At 38.6% G+C, this 16,106-nt stretch overlaps 1 protein-coding gene across 4 annotated transcripts in view; it reads right to left on the bottom strand.

Moving 5' to 3' along the window:
• Window positions 1–16,106, bottom strand: part of FBN1 (fibrillin 1) — a 336,957-nt gene that overhangs the window by 44,988 nt on the left and 275,863 nt on the right. For all 4 annotated transcript variants that reach the window (XM_055279034.2, XM_055279039.2, XM_055279035.2 and 1 more), the window contains 8 exons: window positions 14,151–14,273; window positions 13,677–13,841; window positions 11,539–11,607; window positions 11,317–11,442; window positions 9,647–9,769; window positions 8,830–8,988; window positions 5,940–6,011; window positions 2,316–2,441 (listed from right to left, as the gene is read on the bottom strand). In XM_055279034.2, the coding sequence (XP_055135009.2) occupies window positions 2,316–2,441; window positions 5,940–6,011; window positions 8,830–8,988; window positions 9,647–9,769; window positions 11,317–11,442; window positions 11,539–11,607; window positions 13,677–13,841; window positions 14,151–14,273 (963 nt within the window). The remainder of the gene's footprint in view (window positions 1–2,315; window positions 2,442–5,939; window positions 6,012–8,829; window positions 8,989–9,646; window positions 9,770–11,316; window positions 11,443–11,538; window positions 11,608–13,676; window positions 13,842–14,150; window positions 14,274–16,106) is intronic.

Below are 16,106 nucleotides of genomic sequence, written 5' to 3'. Positions count from 1 at the left end.
CTACCACAAGGCAATCAAATCAAGAAAACCTAACATGGGAGTTATCATAAAACTACTGAAAACAAACCAACTCTCATTAAAACAGAAAAGATTTTGGATAATGGATATTGTGTGTTCCAGAGTTTTGACTTTGCTTAGGGGGTTGTCTGTCTACAAAACAAAACAAAACAAAACAACAACAAAAAACAACAAAAAAACCAGATACTAATATAGTTCAAATTCATGGCATCACAAAAGTTACTACATGTCCATGCTATATCATGGGGGCAAAATACATGTTTCCCTCTTCCCTGCTCCAGTGGAACAATCTAATTCAGACTAAGTCCAGTAAAGGGGATGGCCTATACTACGGGTGAGGGTTGGCCCTTAGCACCAGTTCTGGGCTTTTACACAGAAGTTGGCTCGGCCAAAGAAGTTCCTACAAGGGGGTGACAAATACATCAGCCGATGCCTCTTGGGTGTGATTCTGTGGTGGAAAACCCTCAGGACTGTCAGTCAGTCAGTGGGGGTTCCTGTCTAAGGTGGGTGGATTGTGCCTCTCTGGGCAACAGACACAGGAGCAGGAGTGTGCCTGCCTTGAGTTACAAGGGACCCAGCACCACCTCACTCGCCAGATCTGCCCTGCTCTGAATTCAGGATGTATAGAAACACAGGGGGCAGATTGTGCCACTGGAGAAACTCAGTAGTGTCACAGACAAGCACTTCTCTGATATGGCATCTGATAATGTGGCTACTTGGCGAGAGCAGAGGCGTGGAAGCTCCCTAAATCACCTCTGCAATCCATTCCAATTTCAGCGTTGCTGAGGCATGTATGCACTCAACATTCACTTTCCTATTCTAAGAGCTAAGAGTATGCTAGGAAGCAGCTGACCCTGGATTAAACATTCACCCTGAAGATGGATATTCTGTGAAACGGAAATCAGAAGTTGGAGCACTTAGTTATCTCAATATCCACAGAATGCTACCCTGACAGCAAAATGCCTTGCATTGGTACAGTTGCATGTGTCTAACCTCATGGATCTAGCAAGGTCTAAGTTGACTTGGTGGTCATGGGTGGTCTTGTCTATGGGTTTTGGCCAAGGGCTGCTGCTTCAGCAAATATAAGTGGTTAAAAGGTACCTGGGTACAGTAGTCATCAAAGTGATCTCTGAGGGGAAGGGTGGGGAGGAAAATGCCACAGGCAGGTGGCTGTGAGGGAGGCAGCCAACTCTAGCACTGTAAGATCATCTGCCGTGGGTTCCCTCTCCCACATCCATGCTTCCTCTCCAGGTACCTGATCCTTGATGGCTTCCCAAAGCCCAGGGACTCAGGCCAAGGTCTGAACTGGCTATCTTCTTAGGAAGGCTCGGAATGGCTATTACCCCATTCCCACTAACTCACACAGCAGGCAGAGTAAGGGACATGTGCCCACTTGGCCACAGTAACTGAAAGCCTGGTGAGAGGAACTTAACAAGTATGTGGTTAGGACTATAACTTTACTTGTGGTATATAAGTTGTCTTCAGTTTAGACAAAAAAGTCTTTTTTTTAACATTAAAATGTTGACATATGTGCTATAATATGTGCTCTAAGGGGTAATAACCCTTTCTAACATGAATAAAAACTGCAAGAGGCCTGAAGTGTAAGTATTAAATAGAAAATTATTCCAACTATCCTGGGCACATGGTATATTTAATAACCAGTAATGTCCCTTTTACTAAAATGTAAGAGAACCATCTTTCCCAGATGTAGGAAAAAATATGAAGTGCTATAAGGAATGCTCCGAATCACAGTACATATACATGGCAACAGGAGGTAATTTGAAAATGAAAAAAGTACATGTGCATGCCAACATTCTTCATATAAAATCAAATTTGCTGTTCTTGCCATTTGGAATTCTCTCATGCATTTGGAATATCTGCATTAACCTTGTTTTCACTTGGGAGTAGCAAAGTCTCTGTCTGGAAGAGAAGTGATTTTGAGAGTCAACTAGGATGACTGTCCACTCATATTGATTTTCAAGCAATGTGAAACAAAAGCAATCTATGTGACACACCCAGGAACTCAAAGCTTTTTCATATCAGCTGGGAAGTCTAATATTAACACACTGCGTGTTGGGGGAAGGGGGCTGGGAATGTGCCTCCTGGTTTTTCCACTGAAGTTAGTGATTTTTTTTTTTGCATGAAATTTCATGTTGTTCCACACCATGCCCTTTACTATTTCTAGAGCTTAATGCATTTCTGAAATTTCAGTGTTGTGAAATTCGCCAAGTGTGTATCATTAAGTAGCTCATCAGTTAGCTCTTTTCTGGATATGATAAAGTCACGATGCCACTTACCTTCACAAACCAACAACTTGTCATTATAGAAGAATCCTACTGGACATTCACATCGGAAGCTGCCAACCATGTTGATACACACTCCATTTTCACAGACCCCTGGGATCTCCCGGCACTCATCAATATCTAGAGACAGAGTAGTCATTCATGAGTGACAGGACAACACATGATCCCTGTGCAGGGTAAGATAAGATGGAAAGTGCGTGCGTGCGTGTGTGTGTGTGTGTGTGTGTGTGCATGTGTTGGGGTGGTGGTGATGGCAATAGGGAACATCAATGAATAGCAAATTGAGATAACTAAACCACTTTCCAGACGTTAAGTCTAACTGGATTTAAAATACATGTTTTGGGTTTTGCTTCAGAATGTCAATTTTGTACAGGTAGGAGATATCTTTGTATCCTCTGGGCACTGTGGATACACTAGATGAGTAGAATAGAAGGGATGGTCAAGGGAAAACAGCCTCTCCACCCAAGTGTGCCTATATTTAGGGAAAAGGGAGAGGTGAGTTGGTAAAGAACCGCAGAGGAGCACATGGTCATATGGAACTCTGATCTTTCAAATTCCAGTTCAACTCCCCCTTCCTACTTCATGTGGCTTTAGAAAGGAGGTAAGTCAGGTGTGGGGATGTCAGCTGGGCCGGGGCTGACAATGAAGACAAGGTCAGCACCAAAGAAGAACTGTCGCAGTAGAATGTGTGCTTCCTAAGCCTGGGAGTTGGGCTTGGCTCTCCATCACTGTGTTATGGTTCCTTAGCACTCTACATGACAGGTAGTAAGTGCTCAATTCAAATTTGTTCAGTTAAGAGCAAGTGTCTGGCAGTGTGTTGGTGAGCACTAAAATAGGACCAAGAGTGAGAACACGGCCAGGACCCAGGCTGCTAAGGCAGGGCTGGCCAGCTATGGAGACAGACTTTGGACACCTCACCAGCCTGGCCATGTCCCCAGCCTGGAGTGGTCCCATCTCTGTCTTACCCACTCAGAACTCCTGACCACTGAAGTACCCTCTAGGATGAGAGTAGTAATAGTAATAATAATGGTAATAGTATTAATAGTGACAGTATCTCATTTGCTGCATGCCTGGTATGTTTCTCAAGCATCTAACCTGTATTTATTGGCTGAATTATCACAGCCACCCCATGAGATGGTCTCGGTACTATGACTATTCTAACTAAGAGATGAAGCAAGTGAGGCCAAGCCACAGGATATAACCTGCCCAAGACCAAGCAGCCAATGAAAGGCAGAGTCAGGATTTGACACTGGGACTCAGTTAACAGGACATCCTGCCTCCCTTATCATATAAGGGAAGATCGTATTATGGTAATTTCCTGCATCACCCTAATACAATCTTCACAGAACTGTCATCAACACTTTTGTTATCCTGGAGGGCCCTTCCATCAGCCCCTTGGCTGGATTTGATGAAACACCTCAGCTGGGAGGTAGACAAAGCCTTGGTCTACAATCCAAAGTCTTCCAATTCACTAGTTTCTATGACTGTTGTTGAGATATGTTGTTTACTTATTATAGTCAGGAGCCTTTGCAAGGTACTTTGCTTGCATACTTTGTGACAAGATGATCATGGACTGAAGTGGAGCCTACAAGAGCTGCTGCAATTTTAGAAGAACCACACTCTATAACCAATCTGTTTTAAAGGAGAAACTTGATGTCATAGATTTATTTTAGACCCTTTTTAAAAAAGGGCTTGATTTCGTGTGAAGGCAAAATTGACCTATTTAATGAAAAGAGACAGCTTAGAATCTCAAAGGGTTCATTGCTATTTTGAATACACGCAATTATGTCTTTAGATCTTTCACACCTTTGTCATTCATGTCATATAAAAGCCATGTAAAGTTACATCACAACTGTGTATCATAAGTAAACAAAAAACAAATTCAGATGCCATTCATTCATTGTGGGTTAGAACATGAAACATCATATTCACATTCATTTGTTTTAAATATAAGTGAAATATTATTATCAAGTTTAACAATAACAGGCTGAGTCTAATTTCCAGCCATTGTTAGGTGTAAAATAGCAAAAGGATATATTAAAAATTATATTTTCTTTTCCTGTCAGGATTTTATTTGAACTTCAACTTAGTGAAGTTTATATTTTAAGACAAGATTGACAAACATGCTATAGTTTTAACCCTATATGAATGGACTCCACATGCCAACAATCATAAGATCTTCCAAAAGGAGAGTATAAAGCTTAAATAAAACAAAGTTTTTCAGTCATCTAAATATTTTGTCATGGTGGAATTTGGTAACAATAAGCATACAGCTAAATATCAGATGTCCAGTTTTCAAGAGCTAGAAGCAAACTAAGCCACGAGTCAGGACTGTGTTCTGGTCCCAGCTCTGTTATTAATTAGCTGGGTGGCCTTGGGTGAGTCCCTTCCCCTCTCTGGGCCTCTGTCTCCTCAAATATGAAGCAAGGCATTTGGACTAGATGAAGTCTGAAGCCTTTCCAGCTCTCCTAGTGGACAACGCTAATGTTGTTTCTAGTCTTTGCTTACTGCCAACCTTGGAGGGCAGCCTTGCTGGGGTACATGCCTGGTCGGTCCGTGGAGAACCATTACCATTACAGACCACTTATCTTGGGATCGCAGATTCTAGGGAGGTTAAAAGATCTGTTTTGGGAAGGGGAAAAACAAAGCAGCTAGGGCCAGGTGTTCCATGCCAATGTCATTTAGCAGTTTTTCTTTCCAAACCATGAAGTTTCTTTGGACGTGGATGAGACTGTGGAGCCATATGGATCTGGCACTAAGGGAGCCAGGCTGATTGCTGGACCAGACTCTTGTTTTCTTAAACAAGGTCACTGGAAAGGCTGATGTGGATTTTAGTTTACTTATTATGAATAAGGTGGAATAAAGCAAGTGGTGATGTTTGCTACTAGACACAACTGTGCAGACTTAGGAGGGCATCTAAGGATGCATATAAATCACACCAGGGAAAAACTCAGAGAATGCAATAGCTTTCCATCTACTTTTATGTTATTTGGTTTTAAACCACAAGGGCATTGCCTGCACTGGCTGAGTGCTGTGCAATACTTCTGAATCTTGCACAAGCATCTCTCCCAATGTTGTGTTCTCTGCTTCATTTACCAGGCAGGGCCTCAGACTGAAAAGATTTTTATTTCACATCTGAAATTCCCAAAGCAGATGGCCTGAGGAGATTCCATGTAAGGTAAAACTGATCCACGAAAGGACTTTATATAAACACTCTACATGTAAGGATTGGTGTGAAAAGTCACTTAACCTGGTCTTAGTCAGAAGGAAGGATTGAGAATTACAGTCAAATCAAATATCAACTGGCCCTACTCCCAGAATCTCTCCCCATGTTGATGCCTAAGGTTGGTATAACTATGCTTGATTGTAATTTTGGGAAAAGCTTTCCAATCCCCTTAATCATGAACAACAAATGTTGTTGCCAATTAGGTGGAGCTGCACAGGGTGTTTGCACAGTTTGTTTCAAACTAAGAATCAGTGTTTCAATAAAGTGAAAGGCATTGTTTAACATTTTTTTTCTTTAAGAAAAAAATGGGAACTGAGAAAATAATGGTGTACTCCTCTTGTTAACACAAAGGCAAAAAACCAGAAAGTTCTGACAATGCCGTCGTGACTCACCAACGGGTAAACCGGTATAAATGTCGATGACAAAGCCCGGCCTTTGACTTCCGCAGAGTGTAGCAAACTCATCTGCAAAGATTAAACAAAGGTGGGATGGGAGGATAGGGGTCAGCAAAGAACAATAATTGGACTGAAAAAAATTATTTTGTAAGCATTCTTGAAAGGTATTTGTCTGTTGTTTGAAGAATTTAAAATAAATTCTTCAAATTTATTTAAAATTGAATAAATTTAATATATTTATTCAATCTGTAAACAATCATTTACAGATTATTTCCGTAAATTCCTGAAAATTCCTACAGATATAATCTTGCCTGTAAGACAAATATTGAAGAAAAAATGATCTAATGTTGACGTGATAATGAAGGAGAAGTAGAGATCCCCAGATCACATGCCACTCATTCACATGAGTCTACCTGTAGGAGTTTGGATTTCAATATGGATGTTATTCAGCTCTGAACTCAGGGACTGGTAAGAGTGCCTCTCTCTACTCTGCATTAAGAGATCTAGGGTTTGAGGAACACGTACAAAAGCCATTTTCTCAGTAGATTATAGGAGACCATAGCAAATCTAGCCACATTCTTGACATCAGATCTATCAACGACTAATTTGGGTCAATCAACCAACCTTCACCAGTTTCATTTGGTACAGCTCTGTCATATTCTCTCCCTCTCCCTCTCTCCTTTTCTGTCTCTCTTTGTCTTTCTCTCACTTGAATTAGTCAAATTTAACAGATAATAAAGGATGAACTAAATTCTATCAGCAGTCCCTTCTAACTGTGAGATTTTGTAAGTCCAGATCATGACTGTAACTGGTAAGGTATGGTATCAATCTAAGCTTCAGATGGTCATTGCCTTATTGGTCACACTCAGTGAAAATCAGTAAAAGATTTCTGGAAGTATTTTAATCAAAATATAGCATGTTATTCTCTTTGTGTTTTGTTTCCTTAATCTGTGAGTGTTCACTTCCAACACTGTAATGCCAGCTGACATTGGTCACCCAAAGAAATTACAGGGACCCTTAAAATATATGCAGATTTCATAGCTAATGAAAAGCCATGACTGGATTTGGTGAATATCCAACATCAAGAAGAAATCTTGCATTCTACACAAGAGTATGTAGATATTCAAAACTCAGGCAATCATTTCTAAAAGTACATGTTAGTCTATACTAAGGGTTTCCAAAGTGGTCTCCACAGGAATATGCAATAATCCATTAGGATAAAAAAGAAAATGCGAGCACTTCTATCTATCTTTGGAAAAATCTAATCTTTAAAAAAAATTAATTTTGTGTACACTTTATATTAGAACAGCTCAGAAAAATAATAAACATATTTTTCAATATAATTGAAAACAAATACATATACACATACATAGATATATACACATAGACTTTTACATATAAATGCACACCAGGTGTGTATAAGCTTCAGATTTTTTACCAACAGGTAAGTACCACCTAAAGTTGTAAAGGCCATTATTCAAGATCAAGGGTCAGCAAACTTTTTAATAAAGGGACAGAGAGTAAATATCTTAGGCTTTGCAGGCTGTACAGTCATCAAAACTATTTAATGCTGCCATGAAAGCAGTAGCAGACAATATGGAAATAAATTAGTGTGCTCTAATAAAGTTTTATTTATGGGAAACAAAATCTGAAGTTCATGTAACTTTCATATTATGGAATACTATTCTGATTTTTTCCAACCATTTAAAATGTAGAAATCCTTCTTAGCTTGCAGACCATTCAAAAGTAGATGGTGGGATAGATTTGGCCCATGGGGTGTATTTTGCCAAGCCCTGGTCTAGAAACATTTTGCAGGGTGGAGGTAAATCAGAATTCTAAGTGATGGTTATTATATTGTTTCTGGAGTAAACAATGGATGGAATAATACATTTTACTAAAAAAGAATTTTCTATTGCATGCAATGTCAAGTAGTGCCAAACAACAGATTTAATATTTCATATATCACTGTGGAAAATGGTGTAGGATTCCCTTTATAGAATACCCTAATCAATTCCTTGCATGATAATTTCAATTAACCCAAATCATAATCTTGGCAAATGATGTCATCATCACATACATAATGCACAGCATATACCATATGATATAAGAACAGTACACTAATGTCTTTATTTACTCAAAGGATGCAATTTAGCCCTTTTTTTTTTAAGACAAATATTATTTAGTTTCTTTCTCTATGAGAATATAAGAAGAAATTTATCTCGGATCTCAATATCAAGAAAAGTTGCACTTTCCTTTCATTTTGAGTTTTCTTTAGAGTCATTGAGAATTTTGTACTTGATCACATCTCCCTTTTCATAGGAGCTGCTAGAAAATTTGGGGTAAAATTATTGCTTATTTCAGGCAAGTGTGTAGGAATTCCCGGCTTGAATTTTGTGTATTAGTCCTGTTCCTGGCTCTATCTTTCTTATTCTTGTTTGCTATTTGCCTTATGCTTATTTCTTGTTTAACATTTACATCTTTGTAGGCTGCCTTTAATTATTTTTGGAACGAGTTTAGCTTTAAATAAGTAAAAAGACAAGGAATTATGTTTCCCTTATTGTCACATTGATTTGTCTAATGTTTACAGTCTTTTAGATACATGAAGAATTCAGTAACAATGAGAACACTGTTTATAGTTTATATTTTTGTGATATGCTAAGTTTACAAGTCTGGTTACGTATTAGGGTATACATTAGAAAACATATTCTGTGACTCAATGTTCAGTTGGAATGACCAGCTCCAACTGTGAATTTAAATCATGAGCCATTTTTTTCCCTGTAAAGATAAACAATGCACACTTTGCTTCCTACGCTAAGACTGATTTCCCCAACAATTCATGGGTAAGTTTTCAACCTATATTTTTGATAATGGAGAAACTAAAACTCACCTGTACTTGGGATGGGACACTGTTCACAGGGCTTATTCCAGGCCCGGCCAATGTTGTAGGAACAGCAGCACATCTTCTTGGTCATGTTGAATAACAGTTCTCCATCACAGGTCTGGTTGTCAGCATAGTAGTTTCTGTAGCACAAACTTCTTCTCATATCTAGAAGGGAGGTAAAAAAAGGATTGGAGGGTTGGTGATGCCATGTGGGAAATCACAACAAATTTCTAAGTGGATACTCAACAAGCAAGTTTCATTTGAGTTGTATTGTAGCTTGACTTTGATAAGGACACAAAAAACTGGCTCTTACACAACTTTCTAGCTACCTACGCTGCTACAAGAAAAAGGACTTTGAGAAATACATTCCCTGATATTTCATGCCACAGAACTAAGTCATTATATAGCTGTAGCATTAATAAACTTTAAATGACTCTCTGCCCAGTCTCCTAGTAACAATTCTCTACTGCCATTTGGCAGTAAGTTTCTCATTTCCGACTCATAATGTTTTAATACTGTAGGTCAGCGCTGTAAATATAATTGTACAAAGATACACCCAAAAGTCAAACAAAAGAAGTACTATTAACTGTTGTTTGGGATTTTCCAACATTACATTTTAGAGAAAACTCCCAACCACCCACCCGTGGTGGTGAAAAAATGCCAAGTTATGATTTACAGGGGAAGAGGCTCCTAACAAGACAGTGAACGGATGCCAGCACTCAGTCTGATGAGTAACATCACCCTAAGGTGATGAACTTGTGAGTTCTCTTCCTCTTTGTAGATGAGAACCAAACATGCATTACTGAGAAAAGCTTGGACTTACCCATGCAATTATTTCCCCCATTCACTTGCATGTAGTCTGGAGGACAGATACAGGTGTAGTTGCCAACGGTGTTGTAACAGGTCCCTGGACCACAGATTCCAGGAGTCTCACATTCATTCACATCTATAATCCAAAGAGAAAGTGGTATGTGAATATGAAAACTTCACATTTTGGAATGGCCTGATACTTAATGTCAATATGAATGTTGACAATAGAGGAGAAAATCTATGGGGTATTTTCAAATAAGATAACAAAAATAGGTATTTCATTAATCCATGTCCTCTCTCTGTGCAAATGTGTGCCTTTTGAGGAAAGGGTTTTAGAAAAGGAACTCTTGGCTGGACATGGCGACTCATGCCTGTAATCCCAGCATTTTGGGAGGCCAAGATGGATGGATCACTTGAGGTCAGGAGTTCCAGACTAGCCTGGCCAACACGGAGAACCCCATCTCTACTAAAAATACAAAAATTAGCCAGGTGTGGTGGTGCACACCTGTAGTCCCAGCTACTCTACTTAGGAGGCTGAAGTAGGAGAATTGCTTGAACCCTAGATGCAGAGGTTGCAGTGAGCCAAGATCATGCCATTGCACTCCAGCCTGGGCAACAGAGCAAGACTCTGTCTTGAAACAAACAAAAAACAAAAACAAAAAAGAAAAGGAACTCTTGCCTTCTGACATGAGGCATATCAAATATAATAATGAATGAGTTTCCTAATAAATGAACCTATAATATCCTCAAAGGTAGGCAGAGATAGAAATGTGGAGAAATTAAAATACCAAGTATCTCTTAGGAAGACAAGTACGCTTCTTATGTTCACAAAATCTATGATAGGGTATACAGTATCCCAAAGCCATTAACAGCTGGCTTCATGAATCTGCATTGGTAAGGCAGCATGGAGCATATTTCACATCCTCTCCCCACTTCCAAATGAAGGAGTTGATTCTAATCTTTGTTAACTCTATGGGTCTTAGAGCTGTGCCATATACACTGTGATGTTCAACTAATACTCAATAAGGTTGCCATTGTCTGGGTGACCTAATAAGGCATTTAAAGAGCCAGGGGAATATTTCTTATGCAGAGCACAAGGAGGTCTCTTTGCTAAACAGTTGTGTGATTCCTCCATGTAGATGAAAACCATGGCTCATGGCTGAAGTGCTCTGAAACCTGTGATTAATATTCTCCACCTTTCCAGTAACACAGGATGAACAAGGGCCACCACTCATAGCATAAAGCCAAAGGGCCGCCTTCTAGGAGAAGCTTATTTGAATACATGAGCACCAATGATAAATGGTGAAGGATTAACAGAAGAGGGCCCAGAACTCCCCCAAATAGAGAAGTAGCACTGAAATGGGATCTGTGCCACTCTCGTAAAAAATGGCTTTTCTGAAGAGCGTGGAAAACTCTTTTGTAAGCATAAATGAGGCTACGATCCAGCAGAATAAGATTCTGTTTTTCTCAGGAAAAGAGGGAGATTTAGGGCTTACCAGAAATGACATCATTTGAGTAACATTAGTCCAAATTGCCACACGTGTGACATATTTACCTGGCTATGTTCGTGTTTAGACCATTGTGCTACGCTGCTAAATTCTATTTTCCTGGCAACCATATTCTGGTTTTGCAGGTCAGTTCTTGATATCTGCAAGACCTTATCATCCTACAAGGACCATTTACCATCACACACTCGTGTATCTTCATTCAGGTAGTAGCCGGTTGGACAGCGGCACTGGAAACTCCCAAAGGTGTTGATACATTTTCCTCCTTGGCACAGCCCTGGTAGCTCCTGGCACTCATCAATATCTATCAAAATCAAAACAAAGGCATTCCTTTAGCATTGTAAACAAACCCAAGGAAATTCAAGTTGTGTGTGCTTTAAGACAAAGGAAACACAATTACCTTCCAATATAACGGTGATAGGATTTGGTCGGAAACCTTCCCCTCCAGGACAAAGAATTTTGTACTCGGCTATTGAAACAAAAATTCAAATTGAGTTGTTCTGAATCTAAAGTTTTTAGAAATAGTATCCTCAAGAGAAATACTGACATATCCAACTGAAAATGTTCATTTTCAGGAATCTTTAGTTGTTACTCTGCCCGTCTGAAGTAAGTTAACACCTTTGTGTACACTTCCCATTTTCCAATGGTTTTTATTATGTGTCCCCAATGCAAGGCCACTGTCCTCAGTCCTTGAACTCTAACCACTCCCTGGTCTTATATGCGTGTGGACTGTTTTATCCCTTACCTTCATCCCTTATTTCTTTTTACAGATTTTCTTTCCCTTTTTATTTTCTGAAAAACTTCATCTTCATTTTTATGTTCTGTTCAGCCTTACTTTCTGGGAATTACAGCTTCCCTTAATAATCTTAATTGGCTTCTTTCCAAAACCCTTTCCAAACAGAGCCTTAGGAAAAGCTGTTCTCTGTTGATTCCCATCCCAATTCTCTCCTTAATGACTAGAGACCTTTCTTGCGCCTCTGTTTCTATGGGTGGCAATATTGATTCTCTTGGTTTCCCAAAACAACTTTCCATTATGTCCTTGGGTTTCCCCCATTAATTCTTTCATCCAAGTATTTTACCTAGAAACATTTATTTCAGTGGCATGCACCAGGACAGTGATATGTACAGGACATGTGAATAAGAATGTCTGTAACCTGCTGCATCATCCCAGTGAGGATCTATAAGATCAGTTCTTTCGTAATGTCATGGTCTGTCCAGATCTGCTAATCCCTGTCCTGGCTTCCTGAAATTATATGTACACATGCCTATATGTATATATTCCAGTTCTAACTCTGGTCCAGATCTGGTGTGGTGTGGATATCTATTCTTTTGCTACTATTACTAATCTACGAAGCTGACTCCCCCAGTTAAGTGTCTTAGTTTGCCCCCTTCGACACCAGTGAAATGAACAGTCCTCCTCTTTTACTTGTTCTCCTCTTTCCGCAATCATCCATACTTTTTGAGTTTCTTCTTTCATGTCACAACCATCTCGAAGGCTCACCACCCTCTCCCAAGCAGAACTGACCTCCGTTTCTGAAGAGAAGAAAGAAGGAGGAGCCGGCTGAGCACTTACCCCTGTGCTGGGTGCTCTGCATGGGTGATTTCATTTAATCCTATGAGGTATTTTATGAATGCTAAGGAACTTGCCCAAGGTTACACGGGTGACAAGTAGTGGAGTACTAATTTGCACCAGGTGTGCTCTTTGTACCAACACAGCACTGTGCCTGCTCTTTCTTCTCTTTCTGAGGCCTATTTTGAATTATAGCGCTTATGTTTAGGTCATAATTTGCCTACTATGCTGTATTCTCCTGAAGAGCAGGATCTAGTCTAATTCATCTTTGCACATCCAGAGTACACACTCTAGGTACTCAACAAATATTTTTAGAAGAATTGAATAAATGACCCTTCAGCAAAAAAAGAATCCAAACCTATCCCAATATTCGCTATAAGCGGTAGCCACTGACTTTTGCCGAAGAAGCTACATCTAATTCTGAATCATAATACAGGACACACTTGGAAAAATGAAAACCCTTTTATATTTTTAGAAGACATAGTTTGTATGTCCTTACAATCACATGCTAAAGCTTTCTTTCAAGCCACACCGTAACAATGGAATAATCTTCCATTTTGTAGTTGCTTAACTAATTGCTTCTCTTCAAACCCAGGGACACTGAGTCTGGCCTAGAGTTTTCCAAACTATGGAAAGAGGAGAGATAGATGAGAAGAGGAGAGATAATCAATGTGTCCCTGGAAGGTAAGCAACATGGTTCAAGTGACCTAGTCTGGACAATCTTTAAAGTAATGCTGTCTGCTTTTCACTTACACAGAAGTGAGACGTTACCTGCCCTACCTGATCTTTTAGTGTGAGCCAACCAGGAATATTTTCTGACTCTCAAATTGGGAATAAGGTCCCCTCTACAGGGCTGAGAGGACTGATCTTTCTTCTCTGATCTAAGAGTAGAAAAGGTTTATCTTCTCATCTAGAAAGGAGAACTGGCTGGAGTTGAAATAATAATAAATAGGAGGACGTCCACTTACATGTGTTCACAGCAGGGCACATCTCACAAGGAGTACCCCAGGCTTTGCCCAGAGAACAGCAGCAGGAAGCTTTGGAAACACCAACTCCAATCTCATTGCTGCAGGCTGTATCTCCATTGTCTCCTCGAGGCCGAATATCCAAATAGCAATTTCCAGAGCGGGTATCTATTTACCATGTACAAACACAGAAGCATCAGGCAGAATCTTTCTACTGCGGTTGAAAATTCAAACTCATTTCAGGAACTGTTCAAAAGCCATAATTTACTTTTACTGAGAAACTAAAAAGTGCCCATGAACATTATACACTACCGAGAATTTTCCCTATGGAAAAGATATCTGAATCTAAAGCAGAGTCAGGAAATGTTTAAATTTCTGTATCATTCATTTTGTAAACTTTGAGAATGGAATGTTTGGTGCTGTTTTCAAAATAATACACGGTATGCTTGCTTCTGTGAAAAGTTTTTAAGGTCTTACCAACACAGCCAACTCGAGTTGGGTTCAGTTCAAAATCAGGTGGGCAGTCACAGGTGTAGCTGCCTGGAGTGTTGACACAGTTCCCACTGATGCATGTGGTTGGATCTAGGCATTCATTCACATCTAAAACCGAACAGTGAGCAGTGGAGTTATCACCTGAGCCGGTGTAGGCAGACATCACCATAAAAGAACAGGGCCCAATCTAGAGCTCCAAACAAGTATTTTAAAGCTACTAGTTATAACTACATCTAGAAATGCAGTCTGCCACTTCAGAGATAAAACCCCTCAGGAAGGAAATATGGTATAGTCTTTGGTTGTCTTCCCCCAGAACACATTTACCATTCAAATTTGTCATCAGGATAAAATATAACTTTGGGCCGGGCACGGTGGCTCATGCCTGTAATCCCGGCACTTTGGGAGGCTGAGGCAGATAGATCACGAGGTCAGGAGATCGAGACCATCCTGGCTAACACAGTGAAACCTCGTCTCTACTAAAAATACAAAAAATTAGCCAGGCGTGGTGGCGGGTGCCTGTAGTCCCAGCTACTCGGGAGGCTGAGGCAGGAGAATGGCATGAACCTGGGAGGTGGAGCTTGCAGTGAGCCGAGATGGTGCCACTGTACTCCAGCCTGGGTGACAGAGCAAGACTCTGTCTCAAAAAAAAAAAAATATATATATATATGTATATAAAATATATATAATATAAATAATATATAATATAATATAATATATAATATACATTATATATTATATATAATATATAACATAAAATATGATATACAAATAATATATATTATATATAAATATTATATATTATATATAAATATTATATATTATATTATTATATTTAATATAAATTATATATACTATATAATATATATATTATATATACTATATAATATATAAATTATATGTATAAATTATATATTATATAGTATATGTATATATTATATAGTATATAATATATAATATACTATATAATATAATATAATATATGTAATATATAATATATAATATAATATATAATATAATATATTATATATAATATATAATATAATATAATATATTATATATAAAATATATAATATAATATAATATTATATATAATATATAATATAATATAATATATTATATTATATAATATATATAATATAATATAATATATTATATATAATATTATATTATATATAATATATAATATAATATAATATATTATATTATATAATATATATAATATAATATAATATATTATATATAATATATTATATTATATTATATATTATATTATATAATATATATAATATATATATATAACTTTGGCACTAGGAAAAATATTCCAGTCAAGGTAACTGAAGGCAAAACACTGTTGTGACCTCGGTCAACCAAAAATTCAGACACAGATTTTAAGAAAACACATTGAGTATATGTGGCTTGTTATTTCATCAAATTAGAGCAAGATGTCCCAGGAAACCCTCAGAAGGGCAACTCTTGCTGCCTCCCCTGACACACACGCATGAGGCTTAGCATGTTCCCTGAGGTCGGCAAGGAGTGTCTTTCCCATCATCCATGCTGAGTTGAATATTTCCCTTTCAGTTTCTATTCCAAAAATATGTACAGAATTCCAGATATTTAGAACATGGGTTTTGGCAAATTCCACTCTGTACAATTCCTTTTGTCTGTTTTGAACACTCATGAAATACTCAAGAATAGACAAACGGCTTCTATGAGGAGGGACTGGAAAAGAGGGACGACACCTTCACCTTGGTCCTCCCCTTGGATCTGGCAACCCTCCTGCGGGTTGCGCTGCAGATGATTTTTTTGTTCAAATTGCATGTGAATTTGGACGGACAGGGCCAGGGTAACAGAAATGAGATTAGACAGAATGATGTTGACAGTGATCTGGGGCACGCAGGAGAGGGTACAGGCCATGGAGAGGGGACTTCCTGAGGCATGCAA

This window comes from Symphalangus syndactylus, chromosome 5, assembly GCF_028878055.3.
Source record: "Symphalangus syndactylus isolate Jambi chromosome 5, NHGRI_mSymSyn1-v2.1_pri, whole genome shotgun sequence".
Lineage (NCBI taxonomy): Eukaryota > Metazoa > Chordata > Mammalia > Primates > Hylobatidae > Symphalangus > Symphalangus syndactylus.
This window is presented reverse-complemented; position numbering and strand designations above follow the sequence as displayed.